Source organism: Peromyscus maniculatus, chromosome 4 (genome assembly GCF_049852395.1).
Source record: "Peromyscus maniculatus bairdii isolate BWxNUB_F1_BW_parent chromosome 4, HU_Pman_BW_mat_3.1, whole genome shotgun sequence".
NCBI lineage: Eukaryota > Metazoa > Chordata > Mammalia > Rodentia > Cricetidae > Peromyscus > Peromyscus maniculatus.
The window spans coordinates 52,592,528-52,619,848 of record NC_134855.1 but is presented as its reverse complement, the minus strand read 5'-3'; the positions used below and the strand labels follow the sequence as shown (position 1 = coordinate 52,619,848).

General features: G+C 51.3%; 2 protein-coding genes across 10 annotated transcripts; both read right to left on the bottom strand.

Moving 5' to 3' along the window:
- Positions 1-208: 208 nt before the first annotated feature.
- Positions 209-15,911, bottom strand: Hoxd3 (homeobox D3). Of its 9 annotated transcripts, none has more exons than XM_076569704.1 (4): positions 9,220-11,565; positions 8,320-8,410; positions 3,529-4,153; positions 209-1,811 (listed from the first exon to the last, which is right to left on the bottom strand). In XM_076569704.1, exons 3-4 carry the CDS (start codon positions 4,067-4,069, stop codon positions 1,054-1,056), a joined length of 1,299 nt encoding a protein of 432 aa, XP_076425819.1. In that variant the 5' UTR covers positions 4,070-4,153; positions 8,320-8,410; positions 9,220-11,565; the 3' UTR covers positions 209-1,053. The 9 variants fall into 9 exon arrangements, with proteins under 9 accessions (XP_076425819.1, XP_076425820.1, XP_015843684.1 ...); XM_076569705.1 differs by having other exon boundaries at positions 10,295-11,565; XM_015988198.3 differs by having other exon boundaries at positions 11,255-11,565.
- Positions 15,912-16,044: 133 nt separating this feature from the next.
- Hoxd4 (homeobox D4) lies at positions 16,045-21,659 on the bottom strand. Its single transcript, XM_042275485.2, has 2 exons — positions 20,060-21,659; positions 16,045-19,504 (listed from the first exon to the last, which is right to left on the bottom strand). The coding sequence occupies exons 1-2, from the start codon at positions 20,487-20,489 to the stop codon at positions 19,173-19,175; spliced, it is 762 nt and encodes a 253-aa protein (XP_042131419.1). The 5' UTR covers positions 20,490-21,659; the 3' UTR covers positions 16,045-19,172.
- Between the last annotated feature and the right edge of the window lie 5,662 nt (positions 21,660-27,321).

Here is a 27,321-nt window from a genome sequence, read left to right as displayed (position 1 = left end):
GTCACCCCATCTAGAATATTTTGAGGTTTGCGTCCTCTGATTACTGCCGACCTATTTCAATTCCTCCACGACAATTTGTGCAATAGGTTCCGAATAAATAAAATATTTTTCAGAGGGTCCTTTTTTTGTGGGGGGAGGGTTTCTTACAGAGGGATCAAGGCAGAGTTGTCTGCCTGCAAATGTGTGTGATTAACACAGATACACTTCCAACTGAGAAAATTTTTTTATTCTAATTGTTTGTTCAAATAGTACCAGACAATTTGAAATCAATAAGCTGTGTCGAGTTGTGAGGGCTTCGGCTGTTGAGAAACGGCTACCGTGAGCCGTGCCATGCCACCGGGCTGCCTGACTCTACCCATGAAGGACCATTTATGATCTCAATCCTTTACATCAACTACAAACACCAGCCACGGTTACAACTGCTCAAAACTACTCTCTCAACTAGTTCAGACCAAGGGGACTAAAGAGGTGAAATGTGGCCCCCAAGGCCTGGGAGCGCGTACCTAGGCCCGTCCGGAGAATTCTACAAATATACACATAAATACATTAAGACGAGGATAAATAATCAGGGAAACGAAATTACTCGCTTCAAATAATAAATACAGATTGTTTAGTCCAATGCAATCTTTACAGGAGGAGAAGGAGCATATAAATTAAGGTCTCTGAAACTAAGCTAGACGGAGGGGCCAGGCCCGGGATTCTCCAGGCCCTAGTCCCTCTTCAGGACACGCCAAGGATGGGTCTCGGACTTACCTTAGGGACACCATTACCAGATTAGAGTCCCTCGGTCCGCAGTATATGGCACTGTCAGGTTTACAGGGGAGGATCCTTGCGGCTGATTTATGGCGAGTCACCCAAAGGAGGACGCGCCTGGAGGGGAGGCCCAGTCGTATCAGCCTCGGCCGCTGGAAGCCCGAGACTCATGAGGCAGCGGCCAGACCAGATCGGGGAGGGGGGGTCCCCCGAGCTGCCCCTCGGGCCCCGCCCCGCCACCACCCCTGCCACCAAAACCAGAGAGGTAATTGCGCCGAGCTACCAGGCCGGCGGCAACCGCTACAGATGTGTCAGTTTGGGGGCCTCGGGCAGGCGTCCCTGAGACGAGTGGTGAGCCGAGAGATCTGTGTAGGTGGGGTGAGGGTCGCACGGTCCGTGGTGGTGGTTGCCAGGGATTTGCGCGGCGCAGCTGTAGTCCACGCTGGCCGAAGACGGGTGCGAGAGGTGGCCCAGATTGAAGACCGGCCCGGATGCGGGCGCCATGGAGTCGACGAAGTTGCCACCCACGTACACGGGGCTGCCCTGCAAGTTGGCGCTGCCGAAGCCGCCGCCGTTGCTCGCCATCGGGTGGGGCTCGAACTCGGGAGCCGCGTAGCGCTTCTGCTGCGGCAGGCAGCTGCTGAGCGGCGCCGTGTAGGCGGCCAGGCCGTACATGTTGGGCTGCGATTTGGCGAAAGCGGGTGGCGAGGGTGCGTCGTAGGCGAGGCCGGGCACGGGCGGCAGCTGGCCGGAGTAGGCCACGTGGCCCGCCGCTCCTCCAAGAGGTGGGCTGCGCTCTGGGGACTGGCCGGCCGGTGAGTGCAGGATGCCCTTGGCCTTCTGGTCCTTCTTGTACTTCATGCGGCGGTTCTGGAACCAGATCTTGATCTGGCGCTCGGTGAGGTTCAGCAGGTTGGCCATCTCCACGCGGCGCGGCCGGCACAGGTAGCGGTTGAAGTGGAATTCCTTCTCCAGCTCCACCAGCTGAGCACTGGTGTACGCTGTGCGCACCCGCTTGGATGCTGGGCCTGGGGGGCTCTTGTCCTCGCAGTTCTCTCCTGGGCAGGGAGGGAGACAGAGAGGGTGCTGAGCGACGCGGGTAAGAAGCCTCAGAATGGAGAGGAGGGCTTTCCTGCCTCCATCTGCCTCCCCTGCTCTCACCTCCAATCCCGCTCAGAGTCGGGTAGGGGATTCTGAGAGGCCCAAGTCTGAGGAAGCGCTCACTCTGCACCCCCCTAGGCCTACCTGTCAGTCACACCTGTAACTCCTGCCTTACTCTGCCTTCTTTCCTCTCCACCCTAGCCCATCATCTCATCTCAACCCACAGGCCACGAAGGACCTTACTGGGAAGCTAAGAGCCCCTCGTGGAGAAGCCAGACTTCTTTGAACACCCCTCTCTCTCAACCTCTGCTGCTGGGGACTGGGGGCTGCGGGGGGGGCGCGGTGTCCGAGGCAGCTCCAGCCTGCCTCGTTTGTTTCCAAGTCAAACACTCCAAAGAGCAAAGAAGTGGGTAGGGGTCTTGGCACCTCACTCCAGGCAGGTGCACCCAAAGGCGGGGAGGTGGTAATACACGCCCCCCCCCATACTGCCCTGGAGTTTTAGGGGATCCCAAGGCCAGGCTGAAAGCATGTTGCCTATGGCAGTGCTGAGATGCCAGCACTGGCTTCACCTCCGCTGCCACCCCTCAGCTGCCTGTCCACTCCTTCACTGGGAAGACAAATGGATTTCTCCTGGGAGGGAGGGCCTGTGTCTGAGCTAAGGAGGGAGGGGCAGAGGAAGGAGCTTTCTGGCAGGAAGACACTTTCCCCCTAGGAGCCACAGCCCAGGGAGCATCAGGCAGAGCAGAGACCTGATAACAAATCATACCCCAAGCTTCAGACTAGCCCTGGACCTGCAAAATAAACACCATCAAGAACACAAAGCCAGAAATTTTCAAGAAGCATCAGTCTGAGCCGAGAGGAGGAGACATCAGTCCTTAGAATGGACCAAGAGATGTCCATTCCTCTAGAGTCTCCCTTGCCGGGGTATGAAAGGGACAGCTAGCTGCTCTTGTTCCAAATTATTCTCTCCCCCTGGAACATGCTCTTCCCTGTTACAGGTTCACTGGAGTGGGCTGAGCTTCACAGTTATGCCTGAAGTCATACCCCTTAGCTCCAAGTCCACCACTCTGCAGTTCTGTGGAGCTGGGAAAAATAAGGGTGTTGGCACATATCTATTTTAAAGAGTTCTCTGGAAAATTAAATAAAATAAATGGATACTGTTTATAACTTTTTTGGCCATGGCTCTTTTCCTTCTGTTTTGGGTATTGTTTGTCTTGACTTGGTTTTCTGTTTTGAGATAAGATCTCTTTAATGGTGTCCAGGAACTCACTATGTTTCCCAAGCTCTCCTTGAAATCGAGATACTCCTGCCTCAGCCTCAAGTGTACAGAACCACACCCTGCCTGCCTTCACTTTGGAAGGGCTGGTGGGTAGAAAAGGAGGCTTCCCGTGCCTGGGAAGGCAGATAATATGTCAGCCTAAGAACTTTCTATTAATAAGCATGGGACAGTCCACAAGGGCACCAGCAATGAAATCATGCCCTATCTCTGCAAGAGTGTGTATCCAAACAGAGTCACTAGAAAGGACAGATGTCTCTATACAAGTGGGAGTTTGGATATATTGTTGCTGAGGTTGCTCTTACAGCCCTGAGTCTCTTGGCTCCCAGGTAATTGGTCCTTGGGGCTGATCTGAAGGGATGCGGGCCCAGGGATGACCTGCCCAGAGAGCTAGCTACCTGAAGTGGCACAGCTGTTCTTCTGCTTCGAATTCTGCCGGGATTCTTTCATCCAGGGGAAGATCTGCTTGCTGATGGTGGCTGAGGAGCCAGACGCATTAGGCCCCCCCTTGGTCTTCTTGACAGGCCCTCCACCTCCGGGATTGGTGGGCGAGGATGGGGGCAAGGTGGGTGGTGGAGGAGGAGGTTGTGGTGGCTGCTGCTCTGAGTTCAGACCTGGAGGTTGGCTGCCACCACCCCCGCCCTGGCTGTTCCCAGTGCCAGGTCGCATGCAGCTACCATTGAGTTCGGCTCCTTTATGGACTGGGGCTCTGAGGGGTGCCGCGCTCTGGATGGAGCAGGCAGAACCTGGGTAGTCACTGTCCAGGGAGTTGGCAGCGGCAGGGGGTGGGTAAGGCTGGTGAGGAGTGCTGTAGCCATAAGCGTCGGTGGCTTTGCTGTAACCATAGCCTCCAAAGAGTCCTGGGTTCTCATAGTACGCAGCCTTCTGCATGGTGCACTCAGGAAGCTCCAGGGCCTGCTGAGCCCGCTCAAATAACATTGACTACCACTGTCTCCTTCACCACCGAGGCCAGGGGCTGCTGAATCTCCAGAGAGCTGGGCCAGCTCCCCGGCTCCAGGTGACCTGCCAAGAGAAAAAGGGAGAGATCCTAGAGGGACTGTCACTGGCAAGACCAATCAATATAGAAGGACCAGAGGAAGCTCTCAGCTTCCCACTCGCTTCAAAGTGGAAGGATGGGCAAGGTCCTGGTCTGGGGGGTAGGGGGCTTTATGAAGCTCAGTTCATTGGAACTCTTAGAAAAGTTGAAGTATTTCTTCTAAACATAAGAAGAGATCTTTCCTCCTGAGTTCCACTTTAGCCTCTTCCACCCCAAGAGCCTCTTGGAGAATTGCCTTTCTCCAGGATTGTCAATACAGCTTTTGAGCCTGCATGGGAAAACACTTATGATTCTCCCCCTAAACTAGGAACTCCTTAGAGGAAGGGGTTGTGTTTTCTTCATCGACATATCACTGGCGTTCAGCGCAATGCCCTGCATGTAAAAGTGCAATAAATGGATATTGAACAGATGGATGAATGAATGGATGAACAGGTCACAACCAGTCTGGGTGATCCTGGGGTTTGGTTTTGCTTAGTGATAGAGATCAACCCCAGGGCTTTGTACATGCTATGTGAGGACTCTTACCCTAGTCTCAGTGTTTGGATGGACAAAAGAAAAGCTCTGTTACACACCCAGAGCTTCCCTCTAAAAGTATCTTTCCCACCTAGTTTCAGAATCACACCATCATTTTTGAAGACCCAGACAGTCCACTTTGATGACAGGGTGAGGATCCACACAGTTAGTTTTGTGGGTCAGCACTATGAAATCCACAGTGTGGAAAACTAGCAAGTAAAAACAAAAAGGAAGACTTAAAGACTCCCAGACTTACTTTGAAGCTAAGAAAGTTTCTTTCATCTACATTTTCCCACACCCCTTACTTTATCTTTCAGCTACTTTTAGAAGGGTGTTCCTGAAAATGAATGAAAGAATTTAGACCTTAAAATGAATATAGTGTAAGTGAATGGTGAATGCTCTTATAACTTGATCATTTTCCTCTGGATCTTTACATAAATAGATATTATTATTGACCTCTGCTCTGGACCTTCCATTCTGCCCCACCTCCTACCCAACCTACAACCAATGAGACAAGTTCTCATGACATGATGAATGGACCCAGAATTAGAAGGATTGGGGGGGGGCTAAGAAAATTCTTCCCCTTTTGTATTCCCTGACTCTTCATGGGGGGGTGCTCTTCCCACCCCTTCTGAAAAGCTCTTGAGGAGTTAAAGTATAACTAATATCATTCAATCACTTTTGTCTGTTTGATAAAGAAAACTCACAGGTCAGCTCTCTGGCCTTAGTTCTTGAGCTCATCTTTCAGGCAAAGTTTCTTTCCAAAAATTCTTCCTGGCTTCCACCATCATGAGAGACCACATCACGCAACTTATGGCCAATCAGATTGAAACACAGGAACCAAAACACTTCTGCATTAATTTCCCCCTGTATTTCCACCAGAAAGCCCAACCAATTAAGAAAACTCTCCGAGTTAGCCTTTGCTTGGTAGTGTGGTTGCTCATTTTGTTTTAGAATACAAGTGAATATGCCATCTATCTTGATGAGAGATGGGTCTTTCTCAATGGGCTGCAGTAATACTGAAACGTTTTGTTGTGGGCATTGTTTCTACTAGTACCCACAAATGCGTGCAGTTAAGAGATCCACCTCACAAAGCTAGACTAATTCTTTTGATTAGTTTTCAATACCAATCTCTGATTACTAAAATTACCAAGTAGCAAGTGGACATTACATCCTGATTCTGTGACTAATATTTATATATGTTTGCCCCAGGCCAGAGGACCTGCCACAATGGTTTGACTAAGTTTTGGGGCTTTCCAAAGATGCTGCTCGATTCTAGGTGTCTAAATGGCCGCATCAAGCTTCTGAGACCACCAGAATTTGCTACCACTTTGTCATCCCATTAACCACTGTGGAAGCAAAACATCCCCCTTCCGCCTCCATGTTGACCCAGTTTGTCTTGGGAGGTGGACCAGTCACATTAAAATACCTTCTTAAGGAACTGAGCAAGCCTATGGGACAGATGGCGTTACACATTATGTTTACTCCTGTGGCATGCTCCTAGAAAAATCTCTATATAGAGACCTCAAAGATACAGATAGCCCTCACAACCAGAGTCATCTCTTGCCTGTTTACATTGTCTTAAAGAATTTTCAGGCCCACTCCATGGTCTAACATCTAACATGGTAGCAAAGGTAGTAATTAGGTGCTGTTCTCGTTGGGGAGAAAAAAAAACAACTTTGCAGCACCCACCCTACAGAGCCCTAAAGAAGCCCCACTTCCAAAGCTCAACCTGAAAATACTGTTACAAAACTGATTTTTTTAAAAAAAAGTTTATTTCTTTCCAGAAATCACTACTCCTTGTGAACTCTGCTTGAACCTAAAAAACGGGACTGGGTCATAAATCATTTGGACAATGGTCAACTGTTCAGTGGCTCATCTTTTCGATCACCACCACCCCCCCTTTAAGGCTTTTTTTTTTCTCACCCTTCGATACCTTTGCTCAAATGAGCACCAAGATCCAAATGCCTTGGGGGGGTGGGGAGGCATAGCTTTGGGGGAGGGGCAGTTGAGCAGACTTCTTATTTTGGAGTTGTCCTCAGTTTTCCTCTCCTCTTCCTAACCCCTCCCCCTCTTCCTTTTCCTTCTTTCTCCATCCACCCCCACCCTCACCCCAGCCAGAGGAATGGGACTATGCAGCCACCCATTCCTCTGGAGCACCCCTGCTCCTCTTAGGGAAGGGTGGCCTAACTGGACTGGCTAGTCCTTTTCCAGAGTCCCTGGAAGTTACCCAGCTCAGCTTGGAGGCCTAACCACAAGCTCAGAAGACAAGGCCAAATGGTTTCCAGCCCGAAGGAAGGCTAGGCACCTTCTCAGAGTTAGCATCGCTCGCTCGCTCTCCAGCTCTCCAGCCGTGCTGGCCCGCCAAGCCGGCCTCGCCTCGGAAGCAACGGAGCCCTGATACTTGCTCACTGCACTTAATTCTGCCCAGATCAATACCTAATATGATACCGAATAAATAAAAGGCGCTCACAGCGGCCAGGGGACAGGGTTATTAAGCAGCTGGAGCTCTCACGGTGCATATCAATGCACCTGTCATTGTGGTTTGTAACAAAATTTATGACTGCGACCACGGCAGCAGTAAACGCTTCAGTAAGGAATGAAAAGAAAAACACTTCCCAAGGCCCGGCACTTTTCAGAAGTGGAAAGCAGGCTCCGCGTAGGAGGCAGAGCAGCCAAAGAATCCCCTACTCCGCACTTTTCCCGTCCACACACCCTGCGTGCGGTGCGAGCTGCGGGATTATATAAAGTGGCCGGCGCCGGCCGGGGCCAGCAGCTGTGCTCGGCCGCCCGAGTTGGAAAGAGGATCGCAAGCCCGGCCGAGGACCACAGACCTGCTGCCCGCCTGGCCTCAGACGCGGGGAGGCTCGATGGACGCGCAGAGACCTGCTAGGCGTTTGCTCGCCCGCCATGGCCGCGGGAAGGCCCAGGGAGAGGGACGCTTGGGCTGGGAGGGAGGCACCGGGCCGTGCCTAGCGCTGCGTTGTAAATAACGGACCTCTGCCGTCAGTCGGTGCCAGTTGAGAGAATAGTGGGAGGCTATGGAGCGCTGCTGGTGTCAGCCTCTCTTAAAATTCTCAGAGGCTTAAGTTAATCTAACCTCCACCCCTTCCTTTGCCTAAGCCGGGTCTTCCAATAAACCACGGGTCTCATCCTGGAGGCCACGACTCTTACTGGGCATTCTTGTTAATTCAGTGGGACCTAGCGATGATACGCCTTTCCCTGATGGCTTTGCAGCTTCAGGTTTGGGGAAACCACTTCTCAGCGCGTTTGCTGGGAAGAGAATTGACTATTTGCCTACCTTCTCCCGACCTCTCTGCCTGAGCCTCTTCTGCCCTTGGGGAAGCCCAGGACGCCCATTTTAAATCACTCCTGTTTAGCCCGGATAACTCAGTACTGTAACATACCCTGCATTTAAGACAGCGGACGCACTCTATTAAAGCGCCATAAATTTGAAGGCCGATGATCGGTTCTCATGTAACAGGCGGCAGCTCACACTGAGGTGATCCACTTCAAAGCCGCCCTTTGTTTTATGTCTTGATGTATGAATCCTGGGGTGGCTACTTTGAGTTGAAGGGGTGGGGGGGGATATGGAAATGCACACCCCACCCCCACTCACCACAATTTTGTATGTGTTTATTTTCCTGAATTTTGTTTCTAACTCTTTTTGTAGGCTCTTCAGTTTTCCTTGATATTCTGTGGAAGCAGATCTGGAACAAAATGGGAATCTCAGTAGCAGCCGGTTCTGCCTTGCAAACACACCAGGAGAGCCGTTAGCCTTTTTCAGGGTGTCATAATCAATGTGACTATTGTCTGTGGTGCCTGCAGCCATTCCAGACGCTTTGGCCCCAGCAGAATGAAGACTCAGTTGGCTCCAGGGGAGCTAGAGGGCAAAATCCTTGGCTGGATGGGGGAGGGGAGAGAACCTGTTCGTGAGGAAAGGACCCGGGGGTGAGCCGAGTGGGTCAGCCCGCGCAGGGAAAGCCGTGGATGAAGGTGGGAGGAAGGCTACAGGTTAGGAGAGCGGGAAAGGAGGGTAGCTACTTAGGTGCTCCCGGTGGATGGCTGCTGCTGGAGCTGCCCCAAGGGCCCGAGTGAACCCGGAGCTAGACGCTAGCTATATCCTGGGTTGCACATTGTATCTCTGGCTCAGCTAGCTTTCCTGGGTGTGTTAGAAAAATACCCAAACCATTCTGGGCCTGGGTTGCTCAAGTCTGGATCGAGGCTAGGCTATAAACCTCCTAAGAAACCAACAGCCCTCCCTACCTCCACCTCAAAACTACGACCAAGCCGCTGAGCACTGCGGCTGTTCAGCAGGCGCTGGCCCCTGGTCAGGTGAAGGGAGAGGGACGCAGTCTGTCTCTTGATCTGCCCCGTGCAATTTGTCGACTCAGTAGTTTGCAAACACTAAACTGCGCCCGGGAAAACCCCACACAAAGCGTTCAGGGCGCTTCTAAAGACTAGAGAGCGTAGCCATAAGCCTTTGAAGTGACCTTTGGCTCACGCTGCAATAACTCACCCCTTAATGAACACCCAACGGAAGCGCCTCAGAGAGATCCCAGCCCGGTAGGACTTCTAACTTTGCGTCCTGGCTTCAGCTTCCCAGACGACCTGGGTCCAAGGGGGCACGTCATTTGCCTGCTCACTACACCCCAACCCTCTTGGCAGGGGGCCCCCAAGAGTGGCGCAGTAGAGATGTTATCAGGATGCTCAAACCCGTGGCCGAAGACCTCAAACCACTTTATATTATACAATCGCGTGGGCAGACATCAACCTGTGCCGCCGCTTGATTATCTTATTTATTTTTGAAAAGGGCTTCTTTAGAAGTAGGATCATTCCCTGAGAAGAAGAGTCTCCCACTCTCAACGCATCTAGTTAAATTGTGTTTTCCAGGCGCTGAGGAGCCGGGTAAGTTCGTGCCTGGGCTTTCTAGGGTGAGTGGTGCGCTCTGAGCGCTGGGCACAGTGGGCTTGGGAAGTAGAAAGGGAACCCCGGTTCCAAGTTGGTTAGTTGGGTCACAATCAAAACACGCTTTCCCCCAGAACTTTCTCTGAGTTCCTTCCCCTCCACACCTTCAAGCTAGGCAGCACTGGCCTATTTTCTGCCTTCTGGGTGCCCCAAATCGTGATCTGCACCCGGCTGGCTCCGTCCTCTCTGAGTTCTACTACTCCTTTCCCAGCCAGAAACTTCAGAAGCAGAAGGGTCCTGCCTGCCAGCTGACGGGGAAGAGCTGGCTCCAGACAACCCGACCCCCACACCCCACCCACCAGCAGCACCCAGGGAAAACTCTTCAGGATGGGGCCAGAGTGGAGCCTTGGTGGGGATTATTGAAAATTTCGGGGAAGTTATAAGTGAGTGCTCCATGGGGCCAAATGAAATGCTGCTCGCAGTAATTGGATTCAGCTGACTAAGCTGGCAGGCTCGCAGCTCCAAGGCAGTGAGCAAAGAAAAATGTCCACCGACTTCAAATTTTGATGGAGCCCAGTGCAGTTGATTGACAAAACAACTTTTTCTGCTCCCTTTGATGGCAAAGACCTTGGAACTCAGTCCTTCACCCACTGGGGCCTGTCCCAAGTTAAATTTCGGGAGCATACCTCGATTTGGGGTTCCTTCCCTGTGGTAGTCCAGTGTGATCTGGCCCACTCCCGCTCATGAAGCCACTCAGCCTTGCCTTGGTTGGGGGTAAAGACCTGGGATTGTTTGTCCTCTACACTTCTAGCCTGAAGCCACTGAGAACAAATCAACAAAAGGATATGTGGAATGCAGGAACCAATATGGTTTAGCTTTCACCACTTAGGGTTAGTTGGGCAGAAGGACCCAGAAACACTAAACCTGTTCTTCATCATTGTAACAGTCAAAGCCTAGGCTGATGAGAGACTGGAGAAGCCTCTCAAACTCTTCAGGGTACTTTGGGGGGGTCTTTTTTAATCTGGGGGACATTTTAACTCCTATGGGGGAAAAAACAGGAAGCCGACAGCAAGAGGTAAAGGCTCAGTGTGTGGAGGTGGCTACCAAACAATGAAAGAGCTGGCTGGCCACACAGTTTATTTTAAATACGTATAAATCAACCCTCCTGCACCCCGGCCCAGCAGCCCAAGACACGGAATTAATATGATGTTCCATCTTACTTTGGCAGTGACAGTGTAAAAAAAAAAAAAGAAGTTTCTTTTTATTCATTCCATTTTCAGCCCATTCTCATAACTACACATTTACCCTCAAAATACCAACTCTAGCCCCTAGTCCGCTCAAGAAACCCACTCCTTAAACTGCTACACCCCCTCCCCAATGCTGCCGGCCACCCTCCAAGCCTGGTAAGGTGGTGTCCTCTTAACCTTTTGGTAGGCGGGGAATGTCCCCATAAAAGCGCACCTCGTTACGATTAATCACCGTCCTCCGATGTATATGTAGAAGCGCGTCTAGGGCTGCGGGCTGCCTCACCAATTGGCAATAATCAAGATCACAGATTACACAAAATAAATCATATTTAGTATCCCGCTCAGGGCAGCAAGCAGCCCTGTGCCCAAAGATTTCCATTTTGTCATGCAATTGCTTACCTGGATCCCAATTTATCATAAACCTGGTGTCCTCGGTCTCAGAGTGGGCGCCAGTGGGGGGGCAGAGCTAGCCTTCCCCCTTTGTCTGCAGACGACAGTGTCCCAACCCTGGTCTTGCGCGCTTGCAGACTCGGCCATATACCCGAGCACACGGAATTCCCGGTAGAACGGAACCAGGCTGAGGTTCAACTACCAATAAACGCTGGAGGAACGAGTTTGTAGTCCCCAAGCTGGCTTCGCTTGCGCTGCTCGCTGGTCGGTCCACCCGCCCGCCGGTCCGCTCCCAGGCCCAGAGCGGCGGCCACTGGCTCCCCCACCCACTCCTGGGTTCCTGCCCAGCCCTCCCAGGCCCCCCAGAGCTCTGGGTTTGTTTTGCTTTCGGAACGTGGTCCTTTCTGAATTTGGAGAGAGCCCCGGAAACCCCCTCATAGTCGGGAAATACAGACGCTGCCTTCAAATGCGAGCATATTTGTTCACGTGACCCCGAGGGAAGATTGTACTGATTGAGGCTGAAACTTTCACGCCATCCAGCCCAAGAGCGCAGCCAGGCCTGGGGGCTGGGAGGAGGGGCGCAGGAAGCTTGGGACCCAGGCGCCATCCCCGGGGCAGGACACTGGTGGGTGAGAGAAGGAAAGCCTCCATCCTCGCAGCTTGGGATTAGCGCGGCCACAGCCTGCAGTAGTATGAGGACCTGAGACTCTCTCTGGGCAAAGACCTCTGACCCTGGCCCGGCCTTCTGCCAGACCTACCAGTGGCTTGGACGTTTTGGGGGTTCCCTCTTAAAAGCCTTTGTGGAAAGGGCTATGAAACAGAAGTCTGGAGCTTCCCTAGCTTCCGGCGGCGTCCTGGACTCCATATCTGCATGCACCTAGACAAGCTGCCCAGGCTGATGCCTTACTTTCCCCATTCCCCGGCCAGGCACTTAAGTTGCATGGCAGGACCCGTTCCTGCCTTAAGGTGGGACCCGCTGGTTCTCAACTCTGGTCTGTCACCCTGTTACTCCTTGGGGGCGCTGGCAGGCAAGCTGCCCCTTCTGAACCAGAAAAAAAAATCGCCTAGCAGCAGGGCAGGCCCCGGCATGACCTCCTTTCTTGGCGCCCTGAGCACTCCACGCAAGTCTTTCGGGGCCTGGAGCCACCTAGGCGAGGAATCCTTGCCCACCTTGACCTGTGTGATTCCAGATCGGCTCAGAGCCTACCGGATCCCGCAGGCCCAGCAACAGCCATGCCGCTGCAGCTTCCCGCTTCCTGCAGTAACTCCGAGAGGGCGAGGGGGCCTACTGAACCGGGCTTACCTGGGGATAAGGAGATTTCTACTTTAGAATTACCGTATCAGAACACGACGTCACCACTCAGGAAGTGGCTAGATGAGATTCGCTGTAGATATTCTGCATGTGGGAAGAAGAGTTAAGCGAATCTCGGCCAAGGCTCTCTCCTGGGTTGTAGCAAGCTCAGGCCGCCCTCATCCTAGCACCCCATACCTGGGAAATTCTGTATCTGGCTTTCTCGGTTTCTTAGCGGCTTTGCCATGGAGCTGATGTCCCGCCATGACTTGTATGGCCTCTTAACAAAGTGTCCCAAAGCTATAAATGAGCACTGGGGAAAAAAATAAAAGGCTCTGAAACCTCAATCTAGAGGACCCGGCAGGTCCCAAAGAAAGGGTCACTGGAACCTTCTCCCAAACTTAACAGGGAGTCCCTCCTTCTGTTCACCTGTCCTGGCCAGGGCTCAGGCCCACTTGGGGTGCCTGTCACAGTGGACCTTAGACTGCCCCCACCCCACCCCCATTCTGAGGACCCCGCCCCCAAGCCTCCGCTGCAAGTGTTAATCCCCAGCCAGAGAGGGGGGCTGCTTTGCGGGAATTTGTCTCCAGGAAAGGATCTAAGCCTTCTTCAATCGGAGCATATGTTCATAGAGCAATAAACCGGAAAGATTTACAGTCCTCGCCCGGCCCCCAACAGCCTCACACCCTTTCAGGAATTACTTACGATGATTTATCACACCAACCCGGGCAATTGTCACACTGATAAAATAGCCCGGGCCTGTGCCCGCCAAGCCGGGCCTTGGGAGGCTGTTGGCGGCCTGGCCTCTAGTGAGGCTGGGAAGCCTTTTTGTGGGTTTCTTTCTGAGCCTACAAGGGGATGTCTGAGTGGATTGAAGTGGGTGGGGTGAGAGGGGAGCCGATCCTCATTGAGAAAAATGCAAGCAGAGAAAGCACCCGGAATCTGCGTGCAGGAGTCACTTGCTAAGCACATAAACATTTATCATCTTTGAATAATTGAATTAATGTGTTATTGTTTGAATGTATAATTCATAACGGGGGGGAAACTTTGTTGCTGTCCTGACGGAGAAATATACACACACCAAAAATTAAAAAAACAAAACAAAACATACACACAACCCTAAACAACCCTCACACACAGCCGGCCCTCCGAAATTCTCCTCAAAGTCAATGGAGACGCAGATGTTGAGGGGGGTGCACGAAGGGACTGTCCACTGAGACACCCGGGGCAGAGCTTGCAGCTCAAAGAAAAGAACGTTTGCTACCAGCCCCCAAGCCCAGGGACCGAAGCACAGGCGCGTTTAGGGTGTCAGATCTTGGAGTGAGGGTGAAAAGAGGCTGAAACTGGAGCAAGAGACACTGTCGCTTTTGCGGCTCACTGCAGCCTCCCCTCTCTCGGAAGCTTCCCCTTGCCTTGGTTGCTCCGGTTTGGGAGGTGGAGGGCTTCTTTTCCTTTTGTTAGATATTCCAAAAAAGAAAAAAATGACTAATACAAAGCTAAAGAAGAAGCAAGGAGACTGCTCGCTGGAGCGACGAGCAGCTGAGCTTGGGGTGGGGAAGGCGGAGAGCGAGAGAAGTAGCTTGGAATCATTATCTGTTGGTTAAAATCTGCCTGGGGTAAAATTTCAACTCGATTTTATAGCCTTCTATTATGACGCAAAGAAAAATTTACGAGCCTCGCTTGAAAAGAGGGCCAGGGCCTTTTCTCGCTGGTTTAAGAATAGGCGGCAGATGCGGTGACAGCGACCATTGTTCCCGGTAGACACAGGCGACCGGGCAACCTCGGCCCGCGTGCGCCAGGAGTGTCCCCAGCCCGGCGGGATTTTTTTTTTTTTTTTTTAAACTCCTGTTGTCTGGGGAGCAGGCTGCACGCACCCTCACCCCTCGCACACCCTCGCATCCTCATCCACACCCTCTCTCTCTCTCTCTTTCTCTCTCTCTCTCTCTCTCTCTCTCTCTCTCTCTCTCTCTCTCTCACACACACACACACACACACACACACACACACACACACACACACACTCGGTCGCCCGTAGTAATTTTTCATAAGTGCAAAGCTTCGCTGAACCAAAGGTCACCATCCAAGCCACTAACAACTTCTGGCCGGCTCGCGGTTCTAAACCAGAGAAGCAAAGGCAACTATTTGTCAGCAGCTCTGACAGCTAAGTTCATTAAGGATTGAAATCTGATGAAATAAAAGTCGCCCAAATATTTACCTGCGGGCCGCGCTTGGCGCCCGCCGCGGGGCCGGGTCTGCGGGCGCGGGGGGACCCCCCTCGGCGGGCCGTGTTCTCGGGATCCCTGCACTTTCCAAGTCGGAGAGAGCCCTTTGCGTGGCAGATTAATGACGACTCCGTGTTTCTTAAGGGACGTGCTGAATTAATTATTTCGCCAATCACGTGGTCGCGACTTGTAGAAATCTATTCTTATCATCTTCCTCGCACTTTGAAAATTCTCCGGGTTATGAGCGGCCCTCCCCCGGCTGCCGCCGAGCCCCGGCCGCCCAGCCCGGCGTGGGGGGCAGGGAGGGCTCCCCAACATGGCGCCGTCTGCCGAGGGTCCGATTTACTGTACTGTACTCGGCGGGCTCAGCTATGGACTCGCTTCCTCCTCATCCCTGCCGGTGATTCAATACACACAGCGGTATTGATGTATTGGTGGGCACAGGAGGAGCCATTAACCAGAAGACGGGCAGAGGACAATCATAAAATGTGTCTGAATATTTAAACTTCTGTCTGCGCACTTATAAATACACATGTCCACGCGTCTGGGGCGAGCCCTTCCATATATTAAGGACATATGTCCTATTTTATGCATTCTACTCATTTCCTGTCTCCAGCAAGACACCCCCCCTATCTATTTTGGAACTCCTGTCGTGGGCCCCTCTTCAAAGCTGAGCCCAAGATGTGGGAAAGCCCTCATGATATAAACAGTGCATGGTACGTTTTATAGTAGAGAGTGTTTATTGTTGTCTGAGGGGCAAGAGGGATGCAAAGCAGGAGCAGTGTTGGTAACCCCAAAGGAGTTCAGCAGGCCCAGGAAAGTAGGAGTCTAAGAGGGGATGCCAGCCAGGTCAGGTCGGAGCAACCACCACCAGCCAGCCTCAGCTGGGCCCAGAACAAGCATTCACCCAGCCTCTGGAAAGTGGGAAGGTTTCTCACTTATCAGGAAGGCTTCCTCTGAAGGGGGTCTAAGGATTGGCTAGGACAGAAAGCCAGTTTGGAGCCCCCTAGTAGCTCAAGACGTTGCTTCTCTTTCAACAAATAATGCCCTCCACCCTGCAGCCTGGATCTGGCAGCAGGCTTTCCAATGCTCACAAAGTATAGTAGCCCAACTGGGAGTGGAAGGGAAGCATAGAACTGCTGGACCTTGAGTGGCTTAACTTTCACACCAAAGGCACCAAATAACTTGGTGTCGATTTCATTGCAGAAAACAATAAGATAAAGTGTTTGTAGTGAACGCTGGCTTTTTAGAAAACGTAAGTCTCTATCAAGGCACCAAACAGGAGGGAGATTTTACTACACCTTTTATTATTTCAAATATAGATCAATGAATTACATCAAAACTACAGGCAACAATTAATATAAATAATACTTTAATCAGTGGCAGTAAAACATGGTCAGTTCTGTTTGTAAAAAGCATCTTTGTGAGCAGACTTCAAGGGGCTGACTGACAACGTCATCTCACAACAAAAGGCTGCAGTGGACAAAGTGAGGTGGGAGCCAGAGGCACTCTGTTCTCAGCAAACATCCCACCCCTCAGCCCCAGTCACGACCCCGACGCAGGTTTTAAAACACCCAAACAAACACTTCTGGCTCATATTTGGGGGGGAACAAACTGGAAATAAATAACAGCAAATGGGGCCAGAGTCTTTCCACATCTTGCTTTCTCTAGAGTGCCTTCCCACATGGAGACTTCTTCCCTTCCCTTCCCTAGGTAACTAGGGTAGAGGGGGGGGGGAACCTACCCCTTTCCTGGTCCACTCTTTGGGGCCCAAATGGATACTAGGGTCCGAAGGGGACCTTAGGGCTGTCAACTGTTCTCCAGGCCCTGCACAACGCCATTAGCATTTCAAAAGACAATCCCTCCCAGCTGAAAGGAAGAGCTGAGACTTAAAACAAAGAACTTGTTTCTCAGATTAAGTTACTTTCCAAAGTAGTGGGGCTAAGTTTGAGAAGGAGCTGGTGTTTTCTTCTGGAAAGCACAGTCTTGGCTTTCCTTTGGGGCAGGAGGAAGGAGGGGTAGTATTTGGTCTGAAGCTGGATGAGTACCCAGAACTTCTGAGGAGAGGGGGAAAATCTACATGATAATCTCCATAGTAAGTATATAGTTGAATATTGTGAAAATATATACTCCCCCACCCCAAGGACGTGGTTCAATATATGCTTAGATTTGGCTTTTAGGAAAGAATCTTAGCAACTTTCCAATTGGCCCAGGGAGAGTGGCTCTTTTCAAATGCAATATCCAAAGACTGTCTCCATGTTAGAGGGAGGGGGAAAAAGAAGAGAAGGGTAGTTACAGTCCAAAAGGTTAAGGGTTTAGAGGTCAGTCCTCCCGGCTGAAATACAGCTAATCGAACAGAAAATTTGCCCTCTGGATGAACCTGATTCTGTAATTTAGCCGAACTTCAGTAAAATACCTTTTCAGCTTCTCGACGTGAGGGCGTCAGAAAAAAGACATCTTGACTATGTATGAACTCTGTGCTTTTTGTCATAGAAACAATGATGCAAATAATGCAGGAATATCCATCTTTAATATCCCGACGTGTTGATATTCAAGTATTGCCATGTGCAAGTCTGAGAACCAGGCTCACCCCAAGGAGGAACAAAGAGCCTTCCCCAGGGTCTAATACAAAAGACCCAGGCTTGGAAGATGCTTCAGAGAAGCAGGATTTCAGTTTAGGGGCTCCAGCTGAATGAATCCTTGCCCTCAGTTCTCAGGAGACACAGAACCAAAGACCAGGCCTTTCCATCCTCCACTTAAGTCTATTTTAAAAACAACCACCGAAACCTTCTAAAGTGTTCTGAAATACTGAAAACAGTAACAGCACTATTGATCTTATGGTTAAAATTTAGGTTTACCTCTCCCTCATTTCTTACTGGGGGGGACTGCAATCAGGGGGTTCTGTTTGGAGCCCAAGCTTTGGGGTTCAAGCTTTCAAAGACTTGTTTCATCTGAGTGTCTAAACTCTTGTCCACCTTTTACTCTTCCCTTCCTGATCCTTAAGGGTTAGCGTTTTAAGAGAAAAGAGACTTGAACTCTTCCCAGACATGGAATAAGAATAAATAAAGAACTAAACCATTTTTTTTCCTGTTGTTTGAGACTGTTTTAAAGTCACTGTCTTCAAGGTAAAGAAGTAGGCCTGAAAACTTCGGGACTTTTATCATTTCTGCTTCTAACTGATGTCTTGAGAAACACTTTAGGGGAAAAAAAACACTTCAAGGGAAATCTCTTTAAGATAAACTTTTGTGGACTTCCAGGGTCTATTAGTTTCTTTTTAAAAATAAGGCTTCCTTACCTACCCACTTTGTCTCTATGGCCAGCACCACCCCGGAAGAGGCCATACATTGAGTCCTATATAATCCTGCTATGTGGGAGTACTTGGAGCATTTGGAATCCCGTTGGAATAGAAAATTCAGACATTATCTGATGACCCAGGGCATATAGGTTTTGTTTTCTTTCCCCAGAGGAAAATATTGAACCATTTGTTTCTTTTTTTCCCCTTCTCTTTCTTCCAGCCACCCAGAACTGCTTGTAAACACAGGGCTTGGGCAAGCACATGTGGAAACGTATTTTCAAAACGCAGTTTTCCTGGATCCTTGCCTTCCCTCTGGAAGAGTTAAGGGCCTCCTACACATATTTCCAGGGTGGGTGGGTGGGAGGGAGGAGCTCAAAATCCGGAATAGGGCCAGAAGTGAGTCCACAGATTTCTAACTCAGTCCCCTGAAGCTCAGTCGCTTCCACTATCCTAAGGGTTTTTTGGCACACAGGTGTCAGGTATTTTCTGGAGTCCATTCCCCCAAACAAATAAATATTTAAGCAAATATAATCAAAACATAAAATAACCCGTTTCCACTTCCTCCTTGGATTTATTTCTTTGGGCATGGGCCACTGGGAGCAAAACATTTCTTATTATCACAGCAGAAATTCTATAGAGAACTCAGAAAGTTCTGAGGTTCTCGCTCAGCTCTCCTGCTGTGAAAGCACCCAACACTGGGTGCTGGCCTTCTGCCTCAACTCCCCCCACAGTTACTAAACCACACAGCTCCCTGGAGGGGTGGTGTGGAGGAGAATGTCCAGGCTCACACTGGGATAAAGCCTCCAACCTTCATTTGCAAATTCAAAATCCAACAGCAGAGATTTCATGAGTTTAATGACTCGCCAAGGTTTTATGTTCTCAGTAGCTCCTGCCATATGATAATATACTTAAAGAAGCCCGCCCACCCTCCCACCCCATCCCTTTAGGGAGGGGGCTGCCCTCGGGCAGGATGGTAACCTAGTCCGAGGGCGGCCTGTATGTCCCAGGTCCACCCCCACAGTACCTTAGAGCCCAGCGAGGTGACAGCAGGCCACGCCTGCACCCGCAGCTTCGCCTCAACCTGGCGTGCAGGGAGGGATGGGCCCAGGGTCCCCACTTCTATAAGGTCGTCAGGTCCGTGTGGTGGTCCTTGGCCATGGGCTGCAAATGCTGGCCGGGGGCAGCTGAAGAGGAGCAGGAAGATGAGGAAGAAGAAGAAGACCTGCCCTTGGTGTTGGGCAGTTTGTGGTCTTTTTTCCACTTCATCCTCCGGTTCTGGAACCAGATCTTGATCTGGCGCTCAGACAGACACAGGGTGTGAGCGATTTCAATCCGACGGCGTCTGGTCAGATACCTGTTAAAATGAAATTCCTTTTCCAGTTCTAGGACTTGCTGTCTGGTGTAGGCCGTCCGGGAACGCTTGGGCTCCCCGCCGGTGTAGTTGGGGTTCACTACGAGACAAAACAGACAGGACAGCCAGGTCAGAGCCCGGCCACTAGTTAGGCCCCTGACTTGCCTCTGCCCTCACTTCCTGGCGCGTCCCGCAGCCCTCGGCCCTCCCCGTGCTCCAAGCTTGCCTGCTTCCTCCCTCCCGCCCTCTCCCTAAGAACACACTCACGCCCACCCAACCTCTTCCACGCACCCACTCCCCAGGCTCACAGATCCTCAAAAGTGCTCCCTTCTCCCCGGCCCACCGAGAGCTCAGGATCTCCAACATTTTGGAAATGCCCTTCTCTCTGCTCTGCGTTCCCTCTGCTGTGGAAATGGAGTCCTCCCCCACCCCACCCCCATCCCCACCCCCTTTTGCGCCCACAGCCAAGCAGCCAGCCACATGGTCCCGGCCTGCTCCCTCAGCTATAAAAATTTATGGAGAGAGTAATTGCGGCGCCCAAGGAAGCTTCACAAGCCCCCACCCACTCGCACCCCCTCCGGAGGGGGGGTGCCCAGGCCAAAAGATGCGAGTAGGGGTGGGGGAGGGCTGAAAGGTCGCTGCACCCGCTCCTTACCCGAATTCACATGCACCTTCTTCATCCAGGGGTAGACCACAGCGGGCTGCTTAAGTGCTGTCCCGGGGGGTGGCTGCTTGGGGCCCGTGGGCTGGCTGCAGGCCCGGGCGCCAGGCAGGGGCGCAGGCGGGGGCGCCGGGCACGGCTCTCCCGGGGCACCGTAGTGACTTCCTGGGCCGCCTGGCTCCTGTCCGTGACCCCGCGCCGCCGGCAGCGCGGAGCCAGGCCCCGGCCCGCCGCCTCCGAAGGGTTGCTCACCGAAATCGGGCCGTGGGTAGAGCCCCGAGGGCTGGAAGTCGGCGCCCTGGGCGCCGCTGCCGTAGTAGTCGGCTCCCTGCTCGCCTAGGTAGCCACCCTGCAAATATTCCTCGCACGGAGGAAACTTGGGGTCCACGTACTTAGAGTTCACCATATACGAACTCATGGCCATTAATTTCAGAAGGTAGAAAATACTAATTTTTCTCGTGTTGTCTTTTTTTCTCCTTCCATTGGGCCCTCCTACTTGCTGTCAACTGAATAAAGTTGGGCGGCCATGTGACCAGGCCAGCCAATAGGAAGGGAGCGAGTTTATCACCGGGTTTGTGAGCATCTCATAATTTTCACAAATTTAACTAAATAACATACGTGTAATCAAGTGACTTGCCATGCCACGTTTGAGAGTCCCTGACAGATGTTAATAGAGTTCCAATTCTATCCCCAGAACCCTCTCCTCAGCAGGTCATCTCAGCTTTTGTTTTCCACTGACTTGGCTAACCTCCCATGCCCTCCTCACTACCACCGCCTGAGGCAGCCCCCAAAGTGGGCACAGTTCAAGGAAGAGTGAATTCTCCTATTGGGGTGCAAAATAAGGAAGAATGAGTGTGGGCAATGTGGCCTCTGAGTTGGGTAGAGAGTGTTCCAGGCAGGCAGCCTGCCCGGCCAGCTGGCGGGAGTCCTGGACTCTGACATACAAAGACCTGTCGCGGCTTTGTCTTCATCAGGGTCACCCAAAAGTTACCAGAATCTGGCGGACCAGAATTGAGCTAGGCAATGAGTAACCACTATGGTTTTCTGCCAATGTCCAGGCTGGGGTGTTTCTAGCTGATGTTGAGTCTTGCTGATAGAGCAGGAGGCCCTCACTGTCCTTGGTCTAGTAGCTGTGGATTGGGTCGGGTTGGGATGGTGGTAAAGGGACCTTAACCTTGCCTAAATGTACCCCAAAGGTCTCCAGTGGCCTTCCTTCCAGATTGTCTTCTTCCCACACAAGGGTTTTAAAACCAGGTGAGCCCTATTTGGGGACCCTTGCATCTCATGCTCCTGAAGGGGAGAGCTGCTGCTGGCCTTTCACCTCACTCCCCAGTGCCCTAAAACCTGGCCCTTACGCTCAGACAACCACTTAAGCACCTTCTGGAGCCTCTATTGATAAAGGTGGGGGGTTCTCCAGGAAAAGGCTGCACGATGTCACCAGGCAAAGTCCATCATCCTGGAGTCCAAGGTAATGAAGAAGATAGAGGTGGCTGGCCGGCTCGGCTGCCCCTCCTCTCATGCCTTAGTCTCTGGTTATGTCGGAGGAGACATATGAAGTTTTTGCATCGACCATATATTCCCCTAGAATCGAATCTGTGACTATGTGGGTACCACACAAATTCGGTTCTACAGGGTATATATAGACAACGTTACAACCTCGGGTCCTACCCAGAGCAGACACTCGGGCGGTTGCTAGCCCAGATCTCTTCAGCTCAGCCACCAGGAACTCCCCAAGCCCGGCTTTCAGAGGCAGCTCAGGTAGGCTCGGTGACCATTTGCAGCAGCGAGTGCCCTTATTCTCTTGCCAGGATCAGAACTACGGAGCAGCTGAGCAACCAGGACCTTCTTCTTAAAAAAGGAAAGGAAAGGAAAGGACGGGGGAAATTCTTTTCACCCCAGAGATGGCGGCTTTATTGCCCCCTTTCACAAGCCAAATCTCCCGCCCCCTTATCAAGTGGTATTTCCCAAAAAGAAGCAAAGGTCCTCAGCGGCAGGGAGTTTTGAAAAAGGCAAAAGGGGATCTTCTTCACCAATTCCTGAACCAGGTTGGTGGCCACCGCTAGTCCTCCCAGAATTCCAGCATTTACCTTCCTGGGCCCTCAGCTCCGCTGGACTTTCGGATCCCACTGCTGCTGCCGCTGCTGCTGCCGCTGCTGCTGCCGCTGCTCCCCGAGGCAGGCGCTGTTTGCGGCCACCGAGCCGCCCTGGGCTGAGACCGTCGCGCTAATGGTGAAGGGCAGGGCGAGGGGTCATTCGAAATCATTTACAAACATATCACAAAGTTTCATTATTTTTGCTTTGCCGACAGCAGCACAGAAGAGTACAAAAGTTCACGAATTTCGCCGCCCCAGCGCCTCCGCTGTCCTGGGCTTGCCCCTCAATTCAGGGCATCCAGAGCCCAGATGCACTCTGGGGCTGGCCTGATTTCAGGGGCAGAGGCATACCCTGTCCTGAGCCGAGTTTCTGGATGCCTGACAACAGGCTGAAGATGTCCACATTTCTAAGTATTGTTTTGATTCTTCCCCTATAATTCAAAAATCACTCTCAAGTTTTACACCTTAGTTTGATGGGGTGGGGGCAGGGAGACTCCCCTCACCCAAACTGGCAAAATCGGGTGCTCACTCTTATCCTGCACTTTGCTGTTCCTCCCCCGCTTTTCATGTGCAGTTTTGACTATTCTGAAGGGATTTCCAGGCTGCCAATTCTAAAAAACGTTAGAATCTTTTTAAAGACTCCCCCCGGTTTCCGCTAATGCCAAGCCCTTTCACCTTTAGCTTTCCTGGGGACACTGGGCCTACCTAGGCTTTATCCAGACAAATTGGGGAAGCCTGATGGGTTGAGTGCGGACCAAAATGAGTATACACATTTTCATATTTGTTAGACATCGTGACCTGCATTTCACCTTATTGCTCGACTTGTTCAGACAGGTCAAAGCCAACAAGTTATTGATGAACAGAAGCGTTAAATATTCACCTCCCGCTCAACTGCCCATACAAATGCGTTTGATCTCTGCCGCTTTTTGTGCTGTGTGCAGCTTCAAGGCGCCAGATTCGGGGTTGCAAGCAAGCGGCCTCGGGAGAGATAAGCACCCACAGCCAAGGGTGTCAGGAACGAGGTGGAGTGGGGAGGGCGACCAGAGGAAGTCTGGAGATTCCAGATTTTTATCACCGAGCCTGGAGTCAGGTTCACTTTGTGCAGGCCTGGTTCATAGAGGAGGCTACAAGCTGGGGAATCTCAGCCTCACCAGGGGCCCAGCAAAGAGATCTGGCCCTGAGCCCAGTCTCAGCTTCTCTGACCCTGAAGGGAAGACATCTCAGAGGAGAGGGAGGACGCCTGGCCCCTGTGGCTCTTGCAAACCCACTCTTCCATTAAAATCAAACCCCTTGGGTTTTTCAGTGAGTGAAAAGCCCCTGCTGTCTCCTCTATCAGCACCACCCCAATGAGAAGGTCCTCCTGAAGGTGTCACCAGCATCCTCAGATCCAAACTTCAGAGTCCCTGCCCCCGACCCCACCCAATTCCATAGAACTCTGGAGCAGAAATCCTTCAACTGCAGCTAAAGAGGCACAGAGGTGAAAGACAAAGCAAGCACTCATCTTGTTCAGCTGCTACCCCAAACCTAGAACTCACGCCGCCGGCTGGTGGAGCTGGTTCCAGGACAGAGACAGGAGTGTCCATGTAAGCTCAGAACGCACAGCCCTTCCTGGAAGAAGGCCAATTCAACAGACCCAAGGCCATCAAGGGTTACATGTTTGTTTCTGTTTGTAACAAATCAATTTTTGAAATTAAAGCGCATATATACATATGAGAGAGAGAGAGGGAGAGAGGGAGGGAGGGAGGGAGAGAGAGAGAGAGAGAGAGAGAGAGAGAGAGAGAGAGAGAGAGAGAGAGAGAGAGAGAGAGAGAGGTCAGACTGGGCAGGCTTAATTTAGGTTGGACTGTAGAAGGGGACCCCTGTGCTCACTGCACTTCGTTGAGAGGGTGGACCGCTAATTAGCTGCAAGTCCGCTGCACCTGTGCGAGCCTGCGAAGCCTAGGGAAGGCCTGGAAGGTCCAGGGAGGTCTGGGAAGACCAGGACGAGCCCCCGCGGTGCGTTCACTTGGGCAGGTGACTGTGAACTAGGCCCCAGAAAGGCTTCCTAAAGGCTCAACCTGGATCTTCCCCCCTCCCCCCGCGAGCTCTCTGGGCCATTCTGGCCTGGGGAGGCATCGCAACTACGCCACCCTCCTATCCCCCGCTGGCTCGGACCTTCGGACCTTCGACCAGGACCACCGTCTCCCTCAGCACTGCCCTTTCGTTACTGGGGGGAAAAATGAGAAGGTACTTACAGTGGCTCTCCCTGGTTCCCCCTTGAGCTCCGGAACCTGTTGCAATGAAAACAGGGTCACTCAAATTCCACAGGATAATAAAGCAGAAATAAATGACATGCAGAAAAGCAATGAGACCCAGGATTCTAATACCTACAACTCCTTGCTTTGGGTGACCGCCTTCGGGAACTGCTCAAAGTTCTCAGCGGACAGCATCCTCAAAGGCAGAGCCTGGGAATAGAAGAGTTCGTCCTGGTGACCTCCCCCACTTCACGCACCCTTGGGCAAAACCCTACTGTTTCTATGGTCTGACTCAGACTGCCCGAGGCAGGGTTTCCCCAGTGGGGAAATGGGAAGTCGGAGAAAATGGGCCTTTGTGCATCTCCTTCTGCTGCAGGCGGGTGGTGCAGGTCCACTCCTGAGTCTGCAGATATTCCTGACCCCAATTCCCCCGTCTGCTCCCTCTCCGAGCAGTTCGGTTCCCCTTTTCCAGTTTCAGGTTGCTTTCCAATTCCTCAGTCCCAAACAGTAACCCCCATCCTAGCCACCAAACCTGCCTCCTCATCAAAGAAGGAGCAGGCATGGCTGGGACATGCTTTTCCATGTCTCCAGTTCAAATCAGTCATCTCCTTCCAAGGGGAAATGAGGATCCAAGGGGTAAATTAAACTAGAAAGGAAAATCGGTATGGTTAAAGGTAACCGATCTAGACCTTAGAGGAAGGATCTAGCCTGTGATCTAATTCTATGGGTCTGACACTAATTTTCTAACTTGGCTGCAGGAAGACCTACAAACTGTTCATACACAGCAGTGGTTCCCCCGGCATTGATGTCCACCTTCAAGTTTTCAGTCCTCTAGGAAGAGCGAGCAACCCCCTCTGAGATGTCTCAGAGCTCACTGTCCCCACACTTGCCCCTCTCCCTCCCCACCCGTAACCATGGGTGTTTTGTTCTACTTTTGAAACAGTTGCTCCACGGCATTGAGGAGAGTGTGGGTCCTGCTTTGGGGTAGAACCCCTCCATCTCTAACTTCCCAAGTATACAGAGGAGGCCGGGTGGGGGTGGGGGAAGAATCCGAGATCCAAATTCTATTTATTAACTTGGGTTTAAGCTAAAATTAGAAAGAACTTCGATAGACTTTCCTCAGGCAGAGAAGGCCAGGCTCAGAAAACAACCTCCCCCCACGAGAGTTATTGTGGAAAAAGTACTAAGTGACTTACTGTTTTTCTTTTCTAGTGGGTAGGGTGGCTGGGAGTAGAGCTGTGTCCTCCTGAGCCTGGGCGCTGGCTGGAGCCTCTCACTTTCCTATCGCTGCTCCAGGAACGGAGCATCTGCACTTGTATGCTCTTAACCTAATTTATGGTGGGAATTATATTTTGGCTTGTCAACTCTCAAGCCATAAAACAAAGTTTATTGGAATCACGTGCTTGTAGATAGCCACTCAGGTCCCTTCTCTGCAGAACCATAAATAACCTCTGGCTTTAAACTTTTATTCACTAAATAAAGGTTCCCTGCAACTGTTCCCTTGGATTTAAATAGTTCCAAATATCCAGAATGCAAGAGAGGTCATAGTGATATCAATACCCCGGGCTTTTCAACTTGCATCTTTTCAGAGAAGGCTGTTTAAATTGGGGGATAGTGCTATTTGGAAAAGGCTGGTTGGTGGGCATGTCTTATGATTCTTTGGCTGCATTCGCTGTGAGTACCATGAACTCCTTTATTTCCATCATTTTCTAGCACTAGATGTGGTAAATAGCAAAGCCAGAGGCTGCTCCTTACTTGGTTATCACAAAAGTTGGAAATTATTTGAGATTTTGCTCAAGTTTCAGTAGAGAAAGAGTGGCTAGGGAGAGGCTGGGTGGCCTTGGGGGTGGAGGGGCAGCTGGGATTAACACTTAGTTTCCTCTGGATTGTTGTGGATGGAGCTGGGTGAAAGTGGAAAGGAGCCACATGCCCAGAGGTTTTTATAATTTGCTTAGATCTGAAAGAGAAGCCTTTGCAAGTGACCAAACTGCTTAAAACAGCAAGACTTGGGGTCTGGCGAAGTGAGAAAGTGGAGAAGAGCCCCATCGGACTCTGGCAAGTTAGGCTCTAAAGAAGGCTATAAAACAATAAAACAGCCCTGGTGTGAAGGGCCAGGGTGTGAGGAAGCACAGGAGGCTCTTAAAACAGCTGAGCCCAGGAAGTCAGACGTGCACAATCCCACCATGTGCCCAAGTCACTCAGTGCAGAGCTCAAGGGTCCCTGAAGGCCCTCATCTGAGTGGGCTCTTGGGTAGCTCCTCCCCACCGCTGCCTCCATCACAGGGAGGGAAGGAGAAAGAAAGAAATGTAAAACTATCTCTGTCTATCCTACTGAGCAATCCAGGAAAAGGGCTGGGCATGCCTCAGGAGAATGTGGCCATCTCTGCTCATGGGAGACAGGATTGGGAAATGGGGGAAATGGGGGGAATCCCCCAGCTCCCAGGAAAAGGCACACACACACACACACACACACACACACACACACACACACACACACACACGGGATGAGAACTAGGCCCTAGCACCCTTCAGTGGCCCTCCAGAGGTGCCACAAACCATGTGAAAGTGTGATTTTTTTTTTCTGCTCTGATAAAATAATGGATGTGCTGCATAGATGTGTAGAGCACACACACACATACATGATTTATAAATCAAATGGAATTACAACAGTTCCTATCAGAAATTTCCACAGCCTAGAGAAAAGATTCTTTGTATGAAGATCTCTTTGCATGCTAATTTCCAGCCATTATATGTGCATTTCCAAACCTGCTTCCTGAGTTGACTCTCATTAGCCAGAAAACAGGAGGTTGTTAATTCAGACACCAGGACATTCATTTCTTTTTCTTTTTAAAAATCCATCAGCTATGTGAGGAGACTGTTGTGTTTTGAATGTTTATTTATTATTTATTTATTTATTTATTTATTTATTT

What these genes read in the sequence shown, in the direction of transcription:
- Hoxd3 (XM_076569708.1), bottom strand. Translation starts at nt 4,069, where the DNA reads ATGTTATTTGAGCGGGCTCAGCAGGCCCTGGAGCTTCCTGAGTGCACC. An exon ending in GAACAGCTGTGCCACTTCAG is followed by an intron (nt 1,812 to 3,528) that starts GTAGCTAGCTCT and finishes CTCCCTGCCCAG; the next exon opens with GAGAGAACTGCGAGGACAAG.
- Hoxd4 (XM_042275485.2), bottom strand. Translation starts at nt 20,489, where the DNA reads ATGGCCATGAGTTCGTATATGGTGAACTCTAAGTACGTGGACCCCAAG. An exon ending in GAAGGTGCATGTGAATTCGG is followed by an intron (nt 19,505 to 20,059) that starts GTAAGGAGCGGG and finishes TTTGTCTCGTAG; the next exon opens with TGAACCCCAACTACACCGGC.